General features: G+C 55.9%; 9 protein-coding genes across 9 annotated transcripts; 5 read left to right on the top strand and 4 right to left on the bottom strand.

Moving 5' to 3' along the window:
- The first annotated feature begins 1,401 nt into the window (after positions 1-1,401).
- Positions 1,402-2,733, top strand: N656DRAFT_776874 (uncharacterized protein). The gene is made up of 2 exons (XM_064814726.1): positions 1,402-2,626; positions 2,705-2,733. Exon 1 carries the CDS (start codon positions 1,435-1,437, stop codon positions 2,236-2,238), a length of 804 nt encoding a protein of 267 aa, XP_064672267.1. The 5' UTR covers positions 1,402-1,434; the 3' UTR covers positions 2,239-2,626; positions 2,705-2,733.
- Positions 2,734-2,951: 218 nt separating this feature from the next.
- Positions 2,952-3,713, top strand: N656DRAFT_705322 (glycoside hydrolase family 11 protein; the record flags this gene model as incomplete). Its single annotated transcript, XM_064811264.1, has 1 exon — positions 2,952-3,713. The coding sequence occupies one exon, from the start codon at positions 2,952-2,954 to the stop codon at positions 3,711-3,713; it is 762 nt and encodes a 253-aa protein (XP_064672266.1).
- Positions 3,714-3,829: 116 nt separating this feature from the next.
- N656DRAFT_788139 (uncharacterized protein) lies at positions 3,830-4,995 on the bottom strand (the record flags this gene model as incomplete). The annotated part of the gene is made up of 2 exons (XM_064816665.1): positions 3,830-3,951; positions 4,014-4,995. 2 exons carry the CDS (start codon positions 4,993-4,995, stop codon positions 3,830-3,832), a joined length of 1,104 nt encoding a protein of 367 aa, XP_064672265.1.
- A 1,965-nt stretch (positions 4,996-6,960) lies between these two features.
- N656DRAFT_705120 (uncharacterized protein) lies at positions 6,961-8,067 on the top strand (the record flags this gene model as incomplete). The annotated part of the gene is made up of 2 exons (XM_064811241.1): positions 6,961-7,043; positions 7,116-8,067. 2 exons carry the CDS (start codon positions 6,961-6,963, stop codon positions 8,065-8,067), a joined length of 1,035 nt encoding a protein of 344 aa, XP_064672264.1.
- Positions 8,068-8,127: 60 nt separating this feature from the next.
- N656DRAFT_542137 (deoxyribose-phosphate aldolase) lies at positions 8,128-9,262 on the bottom strand. The gene has a single exon (XM_064810008.1). It carries the CDS (start codon positions 8,975-8,977, stop codon positions 8,189-8,191), a length of 789 nt encoding a protein of 262 aa, XP_064672263.1. The 5' UTR covers positions 8,978-9,262; the 3' UTR covers positions 8,128-8,188.
- On the bottom strand, positions 9,263-11,820 carry N656DRAFT_542136 (glycoside hydrolase family 47 protein). The gene is made up of 2 exons (XM_064810007.1): positions 11,671-11,820; positions 9,263-11,528 (listed from the first exon to the last, which is right to left on the bottom strand). Exon 2 carries the CDS (start codon positions 11,379-11,381, stop codon positions 9,549-9,551), a length of 1,833 nt encoding a protein of 610 aa, XP_064672262.1. The 5' UTR covers positions 11,382-11,528; positions 11,671-11,820; the 3' UTR covers positions 9,263-9,548.
- Positions 11,821-12,664: 844 nt separating this feature from the next.
- On the top strand, positions 12,665-14,193 carry N656DRAFT_542186 (uncharacterized protein). The gene is made up of 4 exons (XM_064810010.1): positions 12,665-12,944; positions 13,003-13,649; positions 13,723-14,002; positions 14,061-14,193. The coding sequence occupies exons 1-3, from the start codon at positions 12,771-12,773 to the stop codon at positions 13,898-13,900; spliced, it is 999 nt and encodes a 332-aa protein (XP_064672261.1). The 5' UTR covers positions 12,665-12,770; the 3' UTR covers positions 13,901-14,002; positions 14,061-14,193.
- A 375-nt stretch (positions 14,194-14,568) lies between these two features.
- Positions 14,569-16,249, top strand: N656DRAFT_766861 (uncharacterized protein; the record flags this gene model as incomplete). Its single annotated transcript, XM_064813513.1, has 2 exons — positions 14,569-14,706; positions 14,819-16,249. 2 exons carry the CDS (start codon positions 14,569-14,571, stop codon positions 16,247-16,249), a joined length of 1,569 nt encoding a protein of 522 aa, XP_064672260.1.
- A 176-nt stretch (positions 16,250-16,425) lies between these two features.
- Positions 16,426-17,907, bottom strand: N656DRAFT_835587 (FAS1 domain-containing protein; the record flags this gene model as incomplete). The annotated part of the gene is made up of 4 exons (XM_064818754.1): positions 17,432-17,907; positions 16,936-17,366; positions 16,691-16,845; positions 16,426-16,454 (listed from the first exon to the last, which is right to left on the bottom strand). Exons 1-4 carry the CDS (start codon positions 17,885-17,887, stop codon positions 16,426-16,428), a joined length of 1,071 nt encoding a protein of 356 aa, XP_064672259.1. The 5' UTR covers positions 17,888-17,907.
- Between the last annotated feature and the right edge of the window lie 912 nt (positions 17,908-18,819).

Here is an 18,819-nt window from a genome sequence, read left to right as displayed (position 1 = left end):
GTCAAGATATCCTCAACCTCATTCAATACCGAGTCCTAGGCCACTCTTCACTGCGCATTGTATCAGCCTCTTTTATTCACTAATCCGTCACGGTGCCCTTCGTCATAGCCGGACCCAAGATGTGCCGATACCGCCTACTCGTCTGTCCCAATTGTGGTGTTGTGCTCCAGAGCACCCTTCTGCGATGTGCCGAGCGACGGGGGCGTGGCGCGCACCCAGGTACACAAAACAACACTTTACCACGTCAACGATACCCAAATATGCGAACGCTGTGTCAACCATGACTCCGGCTACTACAGCTCAGACTCGGGCTGGTCATCATGGTCAGAATAAGGCGCCTGTTGCTGGCCAGATGGTGTATGTGCCTCGGTAGGTTAGTTCCATTGGTGCTGCCTCTGACTGCGAGAGGACTTGAAAGTTGAGAGGGCGTTACAAGACTGACTGTTTCACCCATCACAGACCGATGTTATTAGGGTTTAAGCTGAATCTTTGATCGTTATTGGAGCATGTGGCGTTGGCAGGTTCGGGTCAGATGCTGTCAGGGACAATGTACTGTACTGTACTAAGGATGAGCCAATCGGGGCAGCTACATGGCCGCTTCAGGGTGTATACCTAGATAGAGAAATGGCCAGTCAGGGTCAGCTCTTCGCAAGTTCCTTCGGCGCACCTGAATAGAGGAAGAGTGACCATCGGTAGAGGAAAGGATAAAGCTTGTCGTCGTTGTCGATTCGTGCAAGCTAAGATCTGCCCACCTCGCAGGCTCATTAGCGCTCAAATGATGGAGAAAACCAAGAGACTTGCAATGATGTGCTTGCAAAAAACAGGAAGCAGGAGGACTTGACTCTTGAGCTAAGTTTGTTGAAGTTTGCAACATCGAACTGACACAATGACAATGAAATTCATCAGTCTCTTGGTTGGCTCCACTGTAAACTCGCGTTTAACCACTGGCTTCCACCATACAGTACTACTGTACTCGTCAGGGCTTCATAATCGCCATCTGCCCCACCACTGCGAGTATTGCAGTATTGCACTGTAAGTATGTACAGTACTGTACTGTACATACAGCTAGCCTCGACGGTGGTTAGGGTTCAAATTCCCCCAACAAAGCCTCCCCATCTGTGCGCCCAAACCGGCTGTAGCCCCACGCCTGTTCAGTGCGCTGTGCCGTCCCTGCCTTGCACAGCATCCTCTCCCGGCCTTAAACCATGGGATCTTGGAGTTGGCGAGAGAAAGAAAAAAGCTGCACTTCCGAAATCCGAAGTTTCACTCCCAAACGCTGGAGACACTTGATTAAGACAATTGCCAATCAATCATCGAGTAATCGGGAATCGGGTGCCTAGGTAGGTAGTGGGGAGGTCCCTCACCGATTCCGGGAGTCCAAGATCCATGACTTCCATCTAGGCTCCTTCCAATTTCCATCACGAACGGTCAGGCATGTCTCTCCATATCTTGTCAGACCTCCACTTGGAGGCTCCAAAAAGCTACGACATCTTCGAGATCACTCCAAAAGCGCCCTATCTGGCATTGTTGGGCGACATCGGTAACATTGCCGCGCACAAGGACGATTACCTCGCCTTCTTCAAGAAACAGCTCAGACAATTCCGCGCTGTCCTTCTCGTCCTCGGCAACCACGAAGCCTACCACTCCACCTGGCCCGAGACACTCGCCATTCTCCGTGAATTCGAGCAAGACGTCCACGTCGACAGCTCTCTCGGCTACTTCGTCCTGCTCGACCGCACAGTGTTCCGAGTACCCGATACCAACATTGTCGTACTCGGCTGCAGCCTCTTCTCTCACGTGCCCGCAGAGAGCAGCATGGCCGTGAGTTTCGGGCTCAACGATTTCTTTCAAATTCGCCAAGGCTGGGACGTCGACGCTCACAATAACGCCCATAAGTGCGATCTTGCATGGTTGAACGAGCAAGTGCGAAACCTGGAGAGCGAGGACGTGAAGATCATTATCCTTACCCACTGGAGCCCGTCAACTGATCCTCGTGCGGTGGACCCAAGACATGCCGGCAGCCCTATTTCCAGCGGATTCTCAACGGAGCTGTCCGGGGAGCCGTTCTTCAAGAGCACGAAAGTCTGCGTGTGGGCTTTTGGGCATACCCATTACAATTGCGACTTTTTCGTGGACAGGGGACCCGATGCCGCGCCGTTGAGGCTGGTGACGAACCAGAGAGGTTACTATTTTGCTCAGTCAGCAGGCTTTGACCCGGAAAAGACGATCGAGGTGTGAATGACGGCAAGATGGCTGTCAAACCTTGCTGCAGTTCTGGGCTCGGGTGGTCTTTCGAAGTCAGCCTCCATCTGGACCTGTAGGTAGAGGAATCATGCCCTGCTAAGCACCGAACCTGGTGTTGGACAGGCGCACACCACTGCTGTCCCTCTCCCCTAGTGTGATGTAGTCATCATACGCTCTATCTCTTCTCGCCAGATCCTTCTCCGCTTTCTCCGCATCTTCTTCCTCCTCTCAGCTTCTTTACTCCATGCCTTCCATAACCTTGCATTCAATTCTCATTTTATTAATTCTGCGCTTTCCCCGAAAAGATGGGTTTGAGGGTGGTCCTCCGGGTTATATGACCAGAGTCACAAGATGCCTGGACTCTGAACTATAAATTCCCCAGGTATCCCCAAATGTGACCACACGGCTTCCTGATTTTTATCCGGAGGTCATCCATGTACTCTGACCGACGAGGCCAAAGGAAGCTCGTCTATTCGGACATTTTACCCGCTGGTAAAATGGTGGATCCCATCAATGTTTTAATTCGAGATGCCGATTCGAGATGCCGCAAAGACCTGATGTCTCATCCTGTCGTCCGGGCGGCAATACAACAAGAGTCAAAAGCAGGCCCTCTCGCTGTTCTTTAAGCTCAAGTTCTTTCCCTGAGGTTGCCAGGCGAGTGTTGGATCAAGCAATCCCCGTTCTTACTCACAGGCACCCCCTTTACCATGATCAAGCAACTCATCTTTCTCGCGGCTCTCGCAGTCGCCATTCCATTGGACCAACAGCTGTTCGGAAGGTCTATTGATCTGGGCAGCCGGCTCCATGCTGAGACTCGCGACACCTCCGCAGTCGCGGCAGGCGACCCTGAAGGCAACGGCTTCCATAGCGGCTACTTCTACTCGTTCTGGTCGGACGGCCGGGGCAGCGTCACCTACAACAACCTCGTGAACGGGACGTACCGCAGCGAATGGCGAAACGTGGGCAACTGGGTCGGCGGCAAGGGGTGGAACCCCGGCGGAAACAAGACGGTGCAGTACAACGGCACGTGGAACGGTGCCAATGTCAACTCGTACCTGGCGCTGTACGGGTGGACCAAGAACCCGCTGATCGAGTACTACATTGTCGAGAGCTACGGGACGTACAACCCCAGCAGCGGGGCACAACGGAGGGGCACCGTGCAGAGCGACGGCGGCACGTACGACATCTACCAGACGCAGCGTGTGAACCAGCCCTCGATTGTGGGACGGGCTACCTTTTACCAGTTTTGGTCCATTCGCCAGCGGAAGCGTGTTGGCGGACAGATCACCACGGGCAATCACTTCGCGGCCTGGACGAGCAGTGGCTTGAAGCTGGGAGCCCACGATTACATGATTATGGCCACCGAGGGATACCAGAGCAGCGGGTCGTCGCACATCACGGTGGGCGAGGTTGGCGTGACCGGAGTCCCGTACCCGAATGAACCAGACTCGAGGAGGGATAACAACTGAAAACCTCATGTATATCGTTGGGCTGAGGCTGAGAGCCGCTTCTATCTTTGCCGCACAGGTCATTATTCAAGGTCACTCGCTTGAGACCGGCACCCTTCGTACTAGACGCAATACTGTCAATGTCCTCCCTTGCCTTTGCCGTTGCCTTTGCCCTTGCCCTTACCCGTTGGAAGAGGCTGCTGGTTGGAAGTAGTAGTGACAGGAGGCTGCGGCGGATTTCCGGGGAGCGTTTCCAGCCCTGTTCAGTCGCCATCAGTTATGTGCCAGAAAGGACGAAGCATGAAGAAAGGTTGAACCTACAGCCCTCGTAGTTCTCTCCAACCAGCTCAGGCACCTTGCACAGCGCCGCTTCCTCCACCGTCTGTGTTGCCATGCCGGGACAGTTCGCGGCAACGCAGCCAGCATCCATACCCACCTGCAGCGAATCCCCCTTCCACCCAAAGATGTAGTCCGCGTGCTGGCTATACCCAGTCGCGTCTCCCGTGCTCAGAACAAAAGGCTGTGACCCGTCCTCGGGCCACTCATTCGGGTCATTGAACGGCTCCGTGTCCCAGATAATCTCCAGCATCAGCTGGGGGATCTTGACCGGGTGGGAAGGCGGGCACTGCTCCGCCGTGCCGATACCGTCAAAGATGTGCGGCCCCTCAACGGGGTACGCGACGTGCGACTTGTGATCGGGGCTGTCAAGGTTCACGCCGTCCCAGCACGTCGGGAAAAGAATATTAGACCGGATGCCGTAGCAAGGCTTGTTGGGCAGGTACATGGTGTCCACGAGGGGATCTTGGCACGGCCGGAGGAAATCACCCCCGAAATCGGGCCCCGTGAAGCAGCGGAAACATGTCTGGGTGGACAGGTTCCACGGCCCCTGCGGCTCGGACCGCAGCATGGCGTCGCCGAAGAACATGCGGAAACCCGGCGCAAAGGCGGTCACTTCGCCCTTGCCGGGCGACACGTAGTATGCGACCAGCCCGCCGTTGGTGCGGGGCGTGAACGGGTCCTCGAACACCGGCGGCGCGCTCCCTTTGTTGGGTTTGTGCGGGACACGCTTGTACGTGCCGTTGCGCGCGCGGAAATACAGGTTGGACGTCCAGTAGTTGGAGAAGTCGTCGCTGTAGCTGCACGAGGTGCAGGTTGACAAGGCGCTGATGTCGGACAGGGGCATTGAGGCGTTGAAGGCGTCGCCGCCGACGATTTGGTGCTGGTGCTGCGACGGGATGGACCCTGGGTTGACGAGCGGGTCGATGCGGTCGATGACGAGCTGGTGGCAGCCGAACCGGAGCATGGTCGGGCCCGTGCCGTTGTAGGTCGGGAGCCCCGTTGGGAAGCCGGATGGGAACCCCGGGATCGACACGGTTGTGGACGACGTGGTGGTTGTGCTCGTGGGCGAAGTGGGGTCGGCACTCTGGCCCGAGGCAAATGCCCTGAGCGTGGCGGCGACAAGAATGATACTACTGCTCCGAGCCATGATGACGATGTCGAGGACTGGACTGATCAGATGGCACCGAGTCGAACCTCAGGTAAACAAGCGGTCACCAATGATGAATCTCCAAGTTCTCTCCGGCATGATATATCCGTATATAAGTCCGCTTGGCCCCTTGAACGCGGTGAGAAATATCAGGGTGGCTGGCCATGTTGCATTCTCGGCAACAGGTGGGAAGCAATAGTGTCGAGCTGGGCACCTCAAGCCCCTGAACTGCCGGGGGTTGAAGACAGCCTATAGGCGGGCCGCCAGACTCGCTACCACTCATCTCTTATAAACGGTACGCACTACGGAGCTATTTCTGCTTGTCATGCTGGCCATCACTCATGCATTTCCATGTCAATTGCACCAACAGCAGCTTACATGTTACCTAACCTACATATAGTCCTGCAGTGAAGGCGGTCCAACTTCCACAAAGAACCAACAAACCCGGATATGGCGAAGTGAAAAGCAACTAGCAATCCCAAATGGATCCTCATGCAGAAGTAGGTTGCCAGATGCGCCTATGGATACATGCACGTGCACCTAGTTGCCTCCTATCTAGGAGTTACCGTCCAACCTTTGTTATAGGCTAGGTCGAGCTAGGAGTTCTAGCAGGTATATACCGCAAATCCATAGCTAGGACCATTCTTGACGAATCTTCATCATGTGTTAAACACTACAGTGTTCCCCAATGATCTCTTCTGACGAAGGGCTTCGGAGGTAAGCCTTACGGCTAAGTGAGCAGGCGCAGGCAAACATAGCGCCTTCAGCGAACTTCAATATCGAGAATGAAGGAGTCGAGGATTTGGAACAATGGAGAGAAGGAGAGATGCAGGGGACCACTGCTACATGTGCCGACAAAGACGAAGTTCAGGTGAACAAAACGCTAACACAAGAAACCGCCTTGGCTGTATACTACTCCACTAGCTACGACGTTAGCTACATTCTCAACTCGGTTGGTCTCGGACCCCCTAAGAGTCCATCCCAATGAACTTCGTTTAGTCAAGTCAGAAGTTCAAGCTGTGTGTTAGCTCAAGCACCCAAGCTCCAGATTGGACTACATGTACTGCACTTGGCTGCGTCTCGGGTTACCTAAGGTAGGTAACAAATAGGGGTAGTATAATACGTAAGTAGCTAGTAGATACTGAGATATCGGTATTTTGGCGGGACTTGTTGACGGATGGGCATTGCCGGGGGTTCACTACATTCATTAACTTCCCATGCTTTCACACACTGCCCACGTCACTGCATGTGGCGGCATGGCCGTGTGCGGAAGAAAGAATCCATGTAGGCAGCAATTTTCCAGAAGGAAACCCGTAACTTTAAGTTCTACCCGTTCGTTCGTATTTCGTACTTACACTGAGACCACTATCATTGCCAACCTGACTGGTGGTGACGGTGGTATGGTTTGGTGTGTGTGTGGTTGCAGCAGGCTCACTGCAGAGGCGGAAAACATGGTGGCTAAATCCTCCAACAAGACCATGAGGTTTGATCCCGGGCAGCAGACAAATGATGGCAATCTATATAGAGGGGCCAGAGAAGCTCGCCGGGGCTTGAGTCTTACCCCATGGTGGACACAAGGTCAGTACATAAGGTACTAGTAGGAATGTAAGTACTAGTAGGTTTCTGAAGCTATAGATAACGCAACATGAGTCGAGTAGACTCAGGACATCTCAACTAGGTTCTTCGTCCGGTTGAACATCCTGCTGCAGCCAGATGAGAGATACATACGTCATGTGTTGGAAACGTACGATTGGCCTAATAGGCGTAACGGTCGCCATTGCCATGGCTCAAACCACGGATCCGCCCTTCAGGCAGGCCGCCCTCAAGATGCCGTGCTCACAGCTGGTGTTGGATCGTATCGACCCGTAAGTCCACCTATTACATAGTGCCGCGGCAACCGGTATCAGCATTCAGATGATACTTATTGTTACGTATAGACTCGTCGAACCGGGCAAGACGGGCTCGTCACACCTCCACCAGATTGTAGGGGGCAACGGCTTCAACGCAACCATGGACCCGGCCAACCATCCGGCCGACATGTCGAGCTGCACAACATGCCTCATCACCGAGGACTTTTCCAACTACTGGACCGGCGTTATGTATTTCCAGGCCCGGAACGGCTCTTACATGCGCGTCAAGCAGCTCGGCGTGCTGTACCACGAGGAGGCCAACGGCGGCGTCACCATCTACTACTCCCCGCAGGACAGACACCCCGAGATCAGATACCGAGCCTTCATGCCGGGCTTCCGCATGCAAGTCGGCGACCCGGACAGTCGTGCCCCGTACCAAACCCTGCCGCCGGGCGAGACACCCAGCCTCTTCGACGGTCCCACATACACGTGCATGGAAGACGAGTACACCCGCTTCTACAACCTCACCTACGACTTCCCAAAAGGCCCCTGCCCCGGCGGTATCATGACAACAACCCCCTTCCCGCCCTGCTGGGACGGCAAGAACCTCGACAGTCCAGACCACAAAAGCCACGTTGCCTTCCCGCCGGGGGGCGCCAGAGCGTACATCAACGGCGCGCCATGCCCGGCGAGCCACCCGGTCTACATACCCATGATAACCCTTGAGATCCGGTGGGACACGCGGCCGTTCAATGACCCGGAGCTCTGGCCGACGGATCCAGGTCGGCAGCCGTTTGTCTGGAGTTTTGGCGACCGGGTCGGGCACGGCCACCACGCCGACTACGTCTTTGGCTGGCGAGGCGACTCGCTGCAGAAAGCCTTCGACAGGGGCAACTGCCGCGACCAGATCTGCTACTTGCCCGTGCAGAACTATTCTGCTATGAATGGTTGCACCAAGCCGCCGGCGGTCGGCGAGGGGATTGATGGGTGGTTGGACAACATGCCGGGCGGTGTTGTGGCGCGGGATGGGGAGGATTGAGACTGATAGTGGGAGGTTCTCGGCAAGAGTAGTATTTGCCGCCTGCACTCAGTAGTACCCAACATGATTGCCCCCTTTCCACCTTGACGAACTACCTCACGGTGCATTACAAGCCCGCCACTCAGTACGCCCCGCCTTGTGTATCTGCGATAGCCTTAACCGGGACCTCCGCCGGGGTCTCCGTGATCCCCCTCTTCTTAGCCTCCTCCATGATAGCCACAGTGGCCGAAGCGCCGACCCGCGAGACACCCAACGTCATGACGTAGAGAAACTCATCCAAGGTCCTCACTCCCCCCGCGGCCTTGATCTTGACATTCGGCCCGCAGTTCTCCCGCATCAACTTCAGATGCGGCACGGTCGCGCCCTTGTACGAGTACATGCCATTCTCCCGCTTGACAAACCCGTACCCAGTCGACGTCTTGACGTATGCAACACCAAGTTCAGTGCAGATGTGGCACAGCTTGACTATATGCTCCTCCCGAAGATAGTCATTCTCAAAAATGACCTTTAGAATCCCCCCGAGGCCGGTCACGGCGCCGTTGATGGCGCCGATCTCTTCCCGCACGTACGCCCAGTCGCCGCCCAGCACCTTGCCCACGTTGACGACCATGTCGATCTCGTGCGCCCCAGCCTGCATGGCCTCGGTGGCCTCGGCGACTTTGATGGAGGTTGTTGAGTTGCCGTGCGGGAAGCCGATCACCGCGCAGATGGCTACGTCGGTGCCAGCAAGTGCCTTGCGCGCCGCGGGGATGCTGTACGGTTTGATGCATGCCGCCGCGACGTTGTATTTCTTTGCGATTTCGAGCCCCGCGTCGACCTCGGCGTCTGTCATGGTCGGGTGCAAGAGGGAGTGGTCGATGAGTTTGGCGATGTCCCGGAGGGAGACGGTGATGGAGGTTGGCACGACCATGCTAGCAATTGGTGCAAGCGGTGGGGTAATGTGGTCGGCGAAGGTGAGGACGAAGAGGTTGTCTGCACCTGGACTTGAGAGTCTCACTGACCAGCTGTGAGGCAAGGAGGTTGTCCCCTTGATATACCTGTAGCCTCCGCCGACGCTAGGCCATGCTCCATCTGAGCCCGTCCAGACCCTCAGGCGGGGTCAATGCCGACCCCTCGCCAAGATGACAGTCAAGCGCAAGTCGACCGCGACATAAATTGGCGTTGGAGACTTTTGCGGATTTGCTGAATGCGGTCTTGCGAATAAATTTCCCTTCTCTATCCAAAGTCTCTGTTTGTACCTGTCTTCTCCGGAACTACGATACAGAAATGCGTTGACAAACTGACCGGATTTCCGAGCGATGCGATGTCGGAACTTCCGAAAGCAGTAGCCCCGCTGGCTGGCTGGGTCCGTTCCGACCCGGCACGACTCGGGTATCTCCGCCAGGGATCCGACCAAAATGCCAGCCAGAGAGTCGTATGTACAACCAGTCCGTAACACGGGCCGGCCGTGTCTCAATGGTATCCAACTTCTGACACCATCCTCACGCATTCTCTTTCGGAAGCAGCCTCTTGAGCGGATGCGCCTCCGTGTTAAACACATACTCATCCAGGCTCACCAGGTCCGGCTCGCTGAACATTAGGTAAAAATACTTGAGCGTCTCTCCCAGCCAAAAGCTCTCCATCGTGTCCGTCATGACCGGCTTCCCGTCCGTGACTGTAATATCCTCAAGCGCCGAGTTCGCCAGCGGGGTTTTGGTGCTGCCTTCAATCGCCTCAAACATCTTCCACGCTGCTTCAGGGAGGTCCTTGCGCCCTGTGATCCGGTACAGGATAAAGACGCTCTCAATAGCCTCGGGCCGGAGAATATACCGTGGGTCGCCAATGGAAGCGAAACCCTTGGGAAGGCGCTTGTTTTTGATGATTTCATCCGCCCGCGTGGTGTCCGTCGTCTGCCACTTTAAGCCCTCCTTTTTCAGCACCGCCTGTTTCCATTTTACCTCATCCCACGGACATTGGGAAGCAGACTCGCAAGGCACCATGAAGAAGGTTTCGGGCATGATGCCAAGGGGCAGCGCCTGGTAAGCCCACACGCACCCGTCCATCAGCTTCTCCCCCTTTTCGACGTGCGTGTCGTTCTGGACGAGCCTGCCGCCCAGGGCAAACATTCCACCCGCAAAGCACACCAGATGTTGGCCTTCTGGCCGAAGATGGGTAGTCAGCTTGCCGTTCTCTGTCCTGGCAGTGACCAACCCGGACACGAGGACATCCTTCTCGTCGGGCAACATGGGCCGGAAGAGGTTATGCCGGATGGCCGTGTCCATGGCCGCCTCGTACATTTCCCGGTAGGCGGGTAGCAGGCCGCCGACGAGAGCGTACGTCTTTGGCAAGTACTCGTAGAGCGAATCCGCCATGGCGCCGAGCGTGTAGTCAAAGTGCCCGCCAAAATCTTTGCCTCTGGCATTGACGATAACAGGCCACATGCCCGGTAGGCGGGACTTGTGCTGCTGCGCGTGCAGTGCCTCGGTGATGCACTCCACGGCATCAAACCACTTGGGGTCGCCCGTCAGCATCGACAGGCGGATAAACTCGAGCGAAAAGGAACCGATCTCCGCCAACAGCACATTCTCATCCGCAAGCTGGGCCTTCGATCCCCAGGCGGCGGCCCGCGCGTTCCAGCGCGTGATGGGCATCCTGTTGGGGGTGTCAAAGGCAACATAGAGCATCTCGCCGACCTCGCGTGCCTTTGCCAGCAGGCGCTCGTCGCCGCTGAGGTCGTACGCCGCGAGAAACCCGCCGAGGTAGCGGATATTTGTCTCGAAGACGTTGACATCCTGCGCAGCGACCTTGTCAAAGTCGATGCGCGAAGTCGCCGCGGCAACGGCCTCGTCAAACTCGTCGCGCAAGCCCATGATCCAGAGCGTGTCCAGGCTGTCGACGAGCGTCGCGCCCCACCCGCCAAAGACATCCCGCCGCCCGCCGGTGACGGGCGTCAGCTCGTCGCTCAGCCAGGCGTGCTTGCGGTACGACGCCCAGCAGCGCTGCATGGCGGCCTTGACTGCCTCGCGTCGCCGGAGGCGCACCTCGCGCTCCGCGGAGGATTCCGGGGCGAACTCGTGCTGCACCTTGGGAAGCGCCTGCGGGCGTCCCGTGGGCAGCGGGCGCATGTCCGTCACGGGGAAGCGGGGCTGTATGCGGGCCCATTTGGACCCGGTGGTGCCGCTGCCGCCGCCGCCAGGAATTAGGTGCTGACTGCCTGCATTAGGCCTCGGCCCGTCGGGTTGGACGGGTTCGAACCGTCGAAATGAGAAGAGGAAGAAGAGAAAGAGGCCAGTGGCGAGGAAGAGTAAGGGTTTACGTCTTGTGATTAATGGCATTGCTGTTCCTTATGTTCCCTCGCTCTTTCTCTCATCATTTTTCCTTCGTCGTCAGGACATGGCTGGTTTGGGGCGCGAACTTGGTTTCAAGCTTGGAACTTCGAACTGATTGGGCGGAGGGAGTTTTGGCTGAGCCAAAAGGTGGGTCTGATAAGAGTCGCGTCTCAGGGTTAGTTAGGGTTTTCGATGGCAACGCAACCCTAGCGTGATCCTCTCCCCTGCTCAATCCCCAACAAAATCCACAAACCCAACAACGTTGTCCATGGGCTTTGCTTCGGGTTGTTCATACGAGTTCGCGTTGAAGAAGAATCCGCGGCAAGATCTGAGAGGCCGCTGGAACTTGAGACTCATCAAGTGTGATGAGGAAATCGAACGGGTCGAGTACGAAGTTTCCGTCGTCCGACATCTTGCATTCTCACCCCGCGAGACCATACCCAATTGTTCAGGTAATGGGTCTGTGCTCCGCCCAAACCGTGTGCCAATTTCATTGCCTGCTTGACCGGTCAAGCCTCGACAGCGGATACCAAAACTGCTCGCTCGCGGCGCGTCAGCAACATCCCTTTACACCACGTTCAACGCGCGCGGGTGCATCACGTCGTCCGAAAGCATCCGAATGACTCGTTACGGGCGTCCCATGACTTCATCGATGAAGATGCGCACAGCCAAACACAGCCGTGGCTCTTGCCAGGTCGCCGATCGGCCCGAACGGCGGGATGCTTAATAACGGTAGATTTGGATGCGCTGGGGAGAGTCCCCGAGCCGTCGTGGGCTTGGTCGCGATGAGGCTAGACCCCCTTTGCTTGGCGCTCGGAAAGTGCCCCGGCCCTGCGTGTGGCTTCTGCTTGCTCGGGCCTCGGACTGTTTCTTTTCTCCTGAACGGACGACGCTCCGCTCCAATCAGGAAACTTTCTCAAGCTATCGTTCATCCCCTGCACAGCCCAGCCTCAAGGAGCCTCCCCAATTAAGCAAGGCCAGCCTTGGCCTAGTGACAGCCTCTTGGTCCCAAGACACCGGATCCGAGTGATCCAGTATCCTAACCAATCGCAGATCTAGAGATGAGGTGTGGAGATGATGGTGATCGCTTCCCCAGTGCTCTGTACTCTTCCGTCACGGGTACGATAGCGAAAGCGATCCGCCGGCCGGGCTGTTCAAGGCGTAAGATATTTTGGGACAACATCGCCAAACTCAGTTGGGTGTAGCTGGCAGTTGTCGCCTAATGATCAATCCTCCGCGTGCCTGCGGTCTTGGTGGTCGTTTAATCCGGGATGCTTACGATTTCCCGCAAAGCGTCTGACATTCTTTGTTTACCATCGTCGACTTTCTCTGGACCCGACTTGCCGGGCCTCGCTCACACGTCGTCAACTCGGTAGGCGCGCCGATGCTGCCGCCATGGCCGGGTCCGGAGTGGATGCTTCTCCGGACCTCTCGATCGGAACACGCACGCTCGCCGTTCTGTACCCCCTCTTCGCCGTAGCGCTCGTTGTCTTCTGCATTCGCATGTTCACGCGGACGAGGCCGAAGTACCGCCTCAATGCCAGCGACTACACCGTGGCGGTCGCGTTCGTGAGTTCCCCTTCCTAGTACGTCTCGAGGTGGCCATTATAACCGCGAGAACGAGCAGGTTGCGGAAGCGCTGGTGATTGCGCTGACTACCGTTGCCGTGGCTCATGGATTCGGACGCCCAAGCTCTTATCTCTCGGCCGACGACATCGAAATTATCGGAGCAACCACATTCACCGTCTTCTGCGTGGCCTTCTGGGCGTCATCCTTCGCCCGAATCTCAGTCGCGTACTTATTGCTGCAAATTACCCAGCAGAGGATGTGGAGAGTGGTGCTCTGGTTCAGCATCGGCATTCAGGTGGTCATAGCCGTAGCCTCCGACATTGCCGAGCTCGTCCAGTGCCGACCGATTCGAAGCATATGGGCGCACGATGCCGGTGGGAGATGCTTCCCACCCGATGCGATATGGATGATGGCATACACCTTTGTTGGTGGGTCACTTTGTGCTGTTGATTTCTCGACGCCGTGGGCTAACACGTCCTTTGTTCGCAAAGGCATTGGCATGGTCAGCGACGTACTCTTCGCGGTGCTTCCTGCTCTCATCATTTGGAAGCTCACTCGCTCGTCGGTGGAAAAAACATTGCTTACTGTCCTCATGGGACTTGGGGTGGTAGCGATGGCAGCTGGCCTCCCCAAGATCATGACAATGCACACGTTTGACCCGAGGTCGCCAAATGTGGTCGGGGACATGATGCCCTTATATCTGTGGTGGGTCCCATTCGCTTCGTGACATGTTGCCCAGAAACCGAAGAGGGCTTTGAGACTGACGTTGCCACCACAGGAGCCGCGTTGAGGAAATCCTCCTCATCATTGCGGCTTGTGCACCACTCCTCAAAGTCCCCATAGAAAACTCGCTCCATCGTCGATTCGGCCTCCCCAGGTTTACCCCGCAAGAGAGAAGCCTTAACACAGTTCAATCTCGGACGTATCCATCGGTCAAGACCGAATTCTCCGAATAGATTCGAGGAACACGGACCTTCTTAGCGAAGAATGAAACCGGGACTCGAGACTTGCATCTGGAAACACCAGCATTTCCAGGATGGACCAAAACGCTCCTTGCAGTACGTCAGCCATGTCCCTCTTCATCCAAGCGGGAGGAGACGCTGACTATGTTTCCAGGAAATTTCGGAAAGTAATGCTTGCCTGTATTACAGTGTCTTGAATATACTATTATTATCTAGCCTTAACCATGCCTTCAATGGCAGAGGGGGTAAGATACCTATTTTGTACAAACCCTCTTAGGGTTTGAAGAAGACGCGACCTCAGCGCATAACCGGATACCGGTCAGGAATAAGCTGTATTTAATACCCCGTACCTCAACCTTGAAATGCACTCACGCTTTCCTTTGTTCGCCAACTTCGATGGAATTGAACTCCCTATCCTGCACCTGAGTCCTGACACCCAACAACACTTGTGCAAATATCACTCAAATTGGCCAGCTGCGTCAACAAACCTAAATGGGTTAGGTCTCGATTGCATCATTGTATCCCGGCACTGTCGGCAGTACGAAGCTCCTTCCGGACTCTAAGGATTCTTTCTGACCCCTCAAATGCAGCACAAATTTTGATATGATACTCAGAAGTCTAACTCTAGTAATAGGATGCTGTAGCCTCCAGGCCCTTTCATGATGAACACCAGCAACCCAAAACTTGCCCCGATATCCCGCCAGCTCCGTGGCTTAGGACATCGAGCATGGAAAGTGCTGCGTGTGAACTGGCACCTAGGTGTGACCGCTTTCGGAGGTCCCCCCGTTCACTTTCGAATCGTGAGTACTTCAGCAATTCCATCCACGAACGACGCCTGTCTGGTGTCTGCCAGACCGTCTCCCTTGTACCCCTTTTGGGAAAACGGACAAGATACTGACCGGATTATCCCAGTTCAACGAAAAGTTCGTCAAAAAGACAGAATGGATCGACGACCAAGTCTTTCAGGAGCTGTTCAGCATCTCCCAGTCGCTCTCTGGGCCCGCCAGCACCAAGATGCTGTACTGCATCAACCTGATCCACGGAGGCTTCATGGCAGCCGTGGCCAGCTTCCTGATTTGGAGCCTGCCCGGTGCCCTTGGCATGTATGGGCTCTCCATCGGCGTTGCCAGCATCAACGAGACACTGCCGCGCCCGGTTTACGCCCTGCTGTCCGGTCTCAACGCAGCTACCGTTGGCGTGATTGCCCTGGCCGCAGTCGAACTGTCCAACAAGGCTATTACCGACAAGCTCACGCGCGTGGTCGTCTTTGTCAGCGGCGCGGCGGGGATGCTGTACAATGCCCTGTGGTATTTCCCCGTGTTGATGGTAGTTTCGGGCTTTGCAACGCTCATCTATGACTACCGCTGGCTTCAACGGCCGCTCCGGGCTTTGATCAAGTCTACCCAGCGCTTGACAATGCCATGGTCTTCCCACATCCGTGGCGTACAAGATCCGCGGTCGGTCAATGTGGCATCCCACCGATCGGATAACTCCGAATCCCCAACAAGCCGGCCTCCATCCATCCCCGTCTCCGAGCTCCCCGTCCACGCAGCTGAGGCTGATGCCCATCCGGAACCACACAACCTCAACCAACCTCACTCAACCTCCGAATCCGAACCGCGCGTCATACCCCGCGAGTACAGGCTCTCTACCTCCTGGAAATCCGGCACGGCCGTGATCGCCACCTTCTTTCTCAGCTTCATAGCCATCATGGTCGTGCGCAGCACCGGCTTCGCCTCCTCTTCGCCCGGAGAACCGCCGCCCTTACTCTACCGGCTGTTTGCCAACATGTACCTGGCTGGTACAATCATCTTTGGCGGTGGCCCCGTGGTGGTCCCGCTGCTGCGCGAGTACGTCGTCGCCGAGGGCTGGGTCAGCCCCCGCGACTTTCTGATTGGCCTCGCGCTGATCCAGGCGTTTCCCGGGCCCAACTTCAACTTTGCTGTCTTTTTGGGGAGTCTTACGGCTGTTAATAATGGGTATCCCTCGGTTGTTGGTGCGTTGATTGCGTGGGTGGGGATCTTTAGTCCCGGTTTGGTGCTGGTCCATGGGACGATGGGCATTTGGAGCGCTGCGAGGAGCAGAAGGTGGGTTAAGAGTTTGTTGAGAGGGGTCAACGCCGGTGCGGTGGGATTGATATATACGGCGGTGTACAGGATATTTGGGGTGGGATATATTGACGAGGGGTTTCAAGCTGGAAGGAGTTTAGGGGATGATCCGTGGTGGGTTGTCATTGTGGCCACGAGCTTTGTTGGGGGGCGGTTCTTTGGCATCAACGCGCCCATGGCGATCTTGATGGGGGCTGCTTTGGGGTTGATCAGATATGGTGTTGTCTCGGCATGATGCTTGGTGGCATCTTGACCATGAGCTCGCGACCCAAACGCTAAGCCATCTCAGCACATCACCCCTCCGTTTGGCCCCATCCCACGCCACACGTATTACACTACACCATGTCACTTCAAAGGAATGGTCTTGCGCCTTCGAAGACACACAGCTACCATTTGCGACTAGTTACATATTCAGACAGCTTCACGAGCTTCAGCTTTCACTATCGTATGGTTTACAGCTATGAAGCGACACGTTGTTGAGTTCACAGAAACGCCATAACAACCGCGCCACCAAGCAATGCTGCAACTTCAAGAGGAGATGTCCTCGGTGCAGCAGCAACAGGAGGGCCCCTGGCGCCACTACTGCCACCACTGCCACCACCTCCATTATTACCACCGCCGCCGTCGCTATTGCCACTGCTGCCACTTCCACCATTATTATTACCACCAGCACTACCGCCACTGACGGTAGAAGTAGCCGGACTGGTCACGGTGGGAATGGCAGAAGTAAAAGGCACCTCACCATCCGTGCTGCTGGCCCCAGCGAAGGCGGGTTCCTGGGTAGAGGCCGAAGGATTCGGAGCGGCGGTGGCGTTGGCAGGATTCAAAACCCTATGTTTGATGATCAGCAAGTTAGTATGGGGAGAGGCAAACCCGAGAAGGAAGTTCAGGATTGAAGATAAAGGGAGCAAAATAACCCACCCATCACAGACATGCACAACCCCATTCGCAATCAACAAATTCGGCTGGACAATCCTCGCACTGTTGACAAACAGCTCCCCATCCAGCGTTCTGAAATTCAGCATGGCCCCCTCGGCGGTAAGGGCCTGGCCGCCCCCCGAGATCTGCTGGCTGTACAGCACCTTGCCGGGCACGACGTGGTAGTTGAGCACCGTCGTCAGCTGCTCGAGCGTCATGCCGTCGACCAGGCTGCCAATGGCCTTGAAGGCGTCGTTGTTGGGCACAAAGATGGTCACGTCCGTGTCTGTGTTAAGCCGGTCCTCCATCTTGCAGCGCCGGAGAGCGCCGAGGGCGGCGGTCAAGCCCGCCGCGATGAGCGTGTTGGTCACGCTGCCTGGTATGGTGAGGCATGACTCGATGATGTGCAGAGTCCCGCCGGCGTAGTTGTAATCCTGTTGAGGAAGATTGGCTGTCAGTCTCTAAGATGAAGATGGGCAAGGATGGAATGGAAACATACCGCTCCTTGGACCGCGGCCTGGGCTCCGTGACCAGAGAAGAAGGTCACGGCTCCGTTCTGAGAGGTAGAGATGATCCGCTGCCCGCCAGAGACGTTTGAGAAGGTCTCAATGTCCAGCAGAGTCGGGAGTGATAAGTGTGGCTGGGTATTGACAAAGTGGGAATTGAAGAAGATGCCGTCGAGGACGTGATAGGCCAGGAAGGCCGTGAGCAGGTTCGGGTCCTGAGCCAGTTGGTTAGCCAGGGGCGAGTTATAGAGTTCCGTCAGGGCATCGTTGCTCGGAGCCAAGAGGGTAACGCCCTGGGCGCCGCTGAGAATGGTGAAGATGAGCTCCTGCGAGGAGAGCCAGCTGTTGAGCATGGAAAGCGTCGCGCTCTGGGCTGTGAGCACTTCGGCCAGTGTCTGCCCTGAGCTCACCCCGGCAGAAGCCAGGAGAATCAGGCGTTTTAGCCGCATCACAGGGAATCTGAAGTGCTCCGGTCAAGAAACGGGGGCATTGAAGGATCAAGCGGAGGCGGAATCATGGTGAATATGAAGTATACAACTATCGACTGGACGTAAGCGCGCCTTTAAGCCAGCAGAACCTGTATCTATATACAGTATGTTGGGCGTCCCGAAAAAGATCTTGCGTTCTCCTGTACGAGTCGTCATATTCATGCCGATTCTGGGTGCATCGCATATGCTCTTCGCCCCTTTGCCCACGTCTAGTACATCTGTGAAGCAGATGCAGGCGAGGTCGCCTCATTCTGGGTTGAGCCTGAGAAAAGCATCATCTCCCAGGTTCATAGTGGGTGGCCACCTCCCTATGGATTTGTAGGAATCAAGATCATGACTAGGTAACTTGCAGTGAGATGTCTGAAGGACAACGGATAGCCTCACCTAACTGATAGCGCGCTGTTTAAGACTAAGAGTGCCCTGCTTCCAAACGGCAAGACGATCCCTTTTTCCATTGGCACAATATGGCAACGCCAAATGCTCAGCAATAGGAGCATAGATCATTGCAGCACGGAATGATAACTCGGCCTCGGGGGACACGCCGGGTCCGAGGAATGCATTGCCCTGCGCAGTAGTACGGTAGTCTCTTAAAGTTGGAATCGGACGTACGCAAAGTCGCCACACCTTACGAGCCACCCTGCAATGGTCGGGCTTGCCAGCCCCGAGGAACACGCACGGCAAAACACGGGTGACGGGCGGTCATCGCGATTGCGAAGTCAGCCACCGCTGTGGCACTGCAAACCTTTGATGACGGTGAGGGGAGTAGGTACTAGTACCTAAGCTCTCTTGATGTTAAGAGCAGCGTTCCTAACAATTTAAATATAAGTAAAGTAACCCAATCTGGCCACTAGATATCCAAGCCAAACGGGCCATTCCAGTAAGCAGGATAAGCC

The sequence above is a fragment of the Canariomyces notabilis genome (genome assembly GCF_033297395.1).
Source record: "Canariomyces notabilis strain CBS 508.74 unplaced genomic scaffold N656scaffold_5, whole genome shotgun sequence".
In the NCBI taxonomy this organism is placed as follows: domain Eukaryota; kingdom Fungi; phylum Ascomycota; class Sordariomycetes; order Sordariales; family Chaetomiaceae; genus Canariomyces; species Canariomyces notabilis.
The sequence above is the reverse complement of the archived record's forward strand: the minus strand, read 5'-3'. Positions and strand labels throughout refer to the sequence as shown.

Coding starts and splice junctions, on each gene's coding strand:
- N656DRAFT_542137 (XM_064810008.1), bottom strand. CDS start 8,977: ATGGTCGTGCCAACCTCCATCACCGTCTCCCTCCGGGACATCGCCAAA.
- N656DRAFT_542186 (XM_064810010.1), top strand. CDS start 12,771: ATGGCCGGGTCCGGAGTGGATGCTTCTCCGGACCTCTCGATCGGAACA. Junction 12,945..13,002: donor ACACCGTGGCGGTCGCGTTC/GTGAGTTCCCCT, acceptor GAGAACGAGCAG/GTTGCGGAAGCGCTGGTGAT. Junction 13,650..13,722: donor ATGATGCCCTTATATCTGTG/GTGGGTCCCATT, acceptor TTGCCACCACAG/GAGCCGCGTTGAGGAAATCC.
- N656DRAFT_776874 (XM_064814726.1), top strand. CDS start 1,435: ATGTCTCTCCATATCTTGTCAGACCTCCACTTGGAGGCTCCAAAAAGC.
- N656DRAFT_542136 (XM_064810007.1), bottom strand. CDS start 11,381: ATGCCATTAATCACAAGACGTAAACCCTTACTCTTCCTCGCCACTGGC.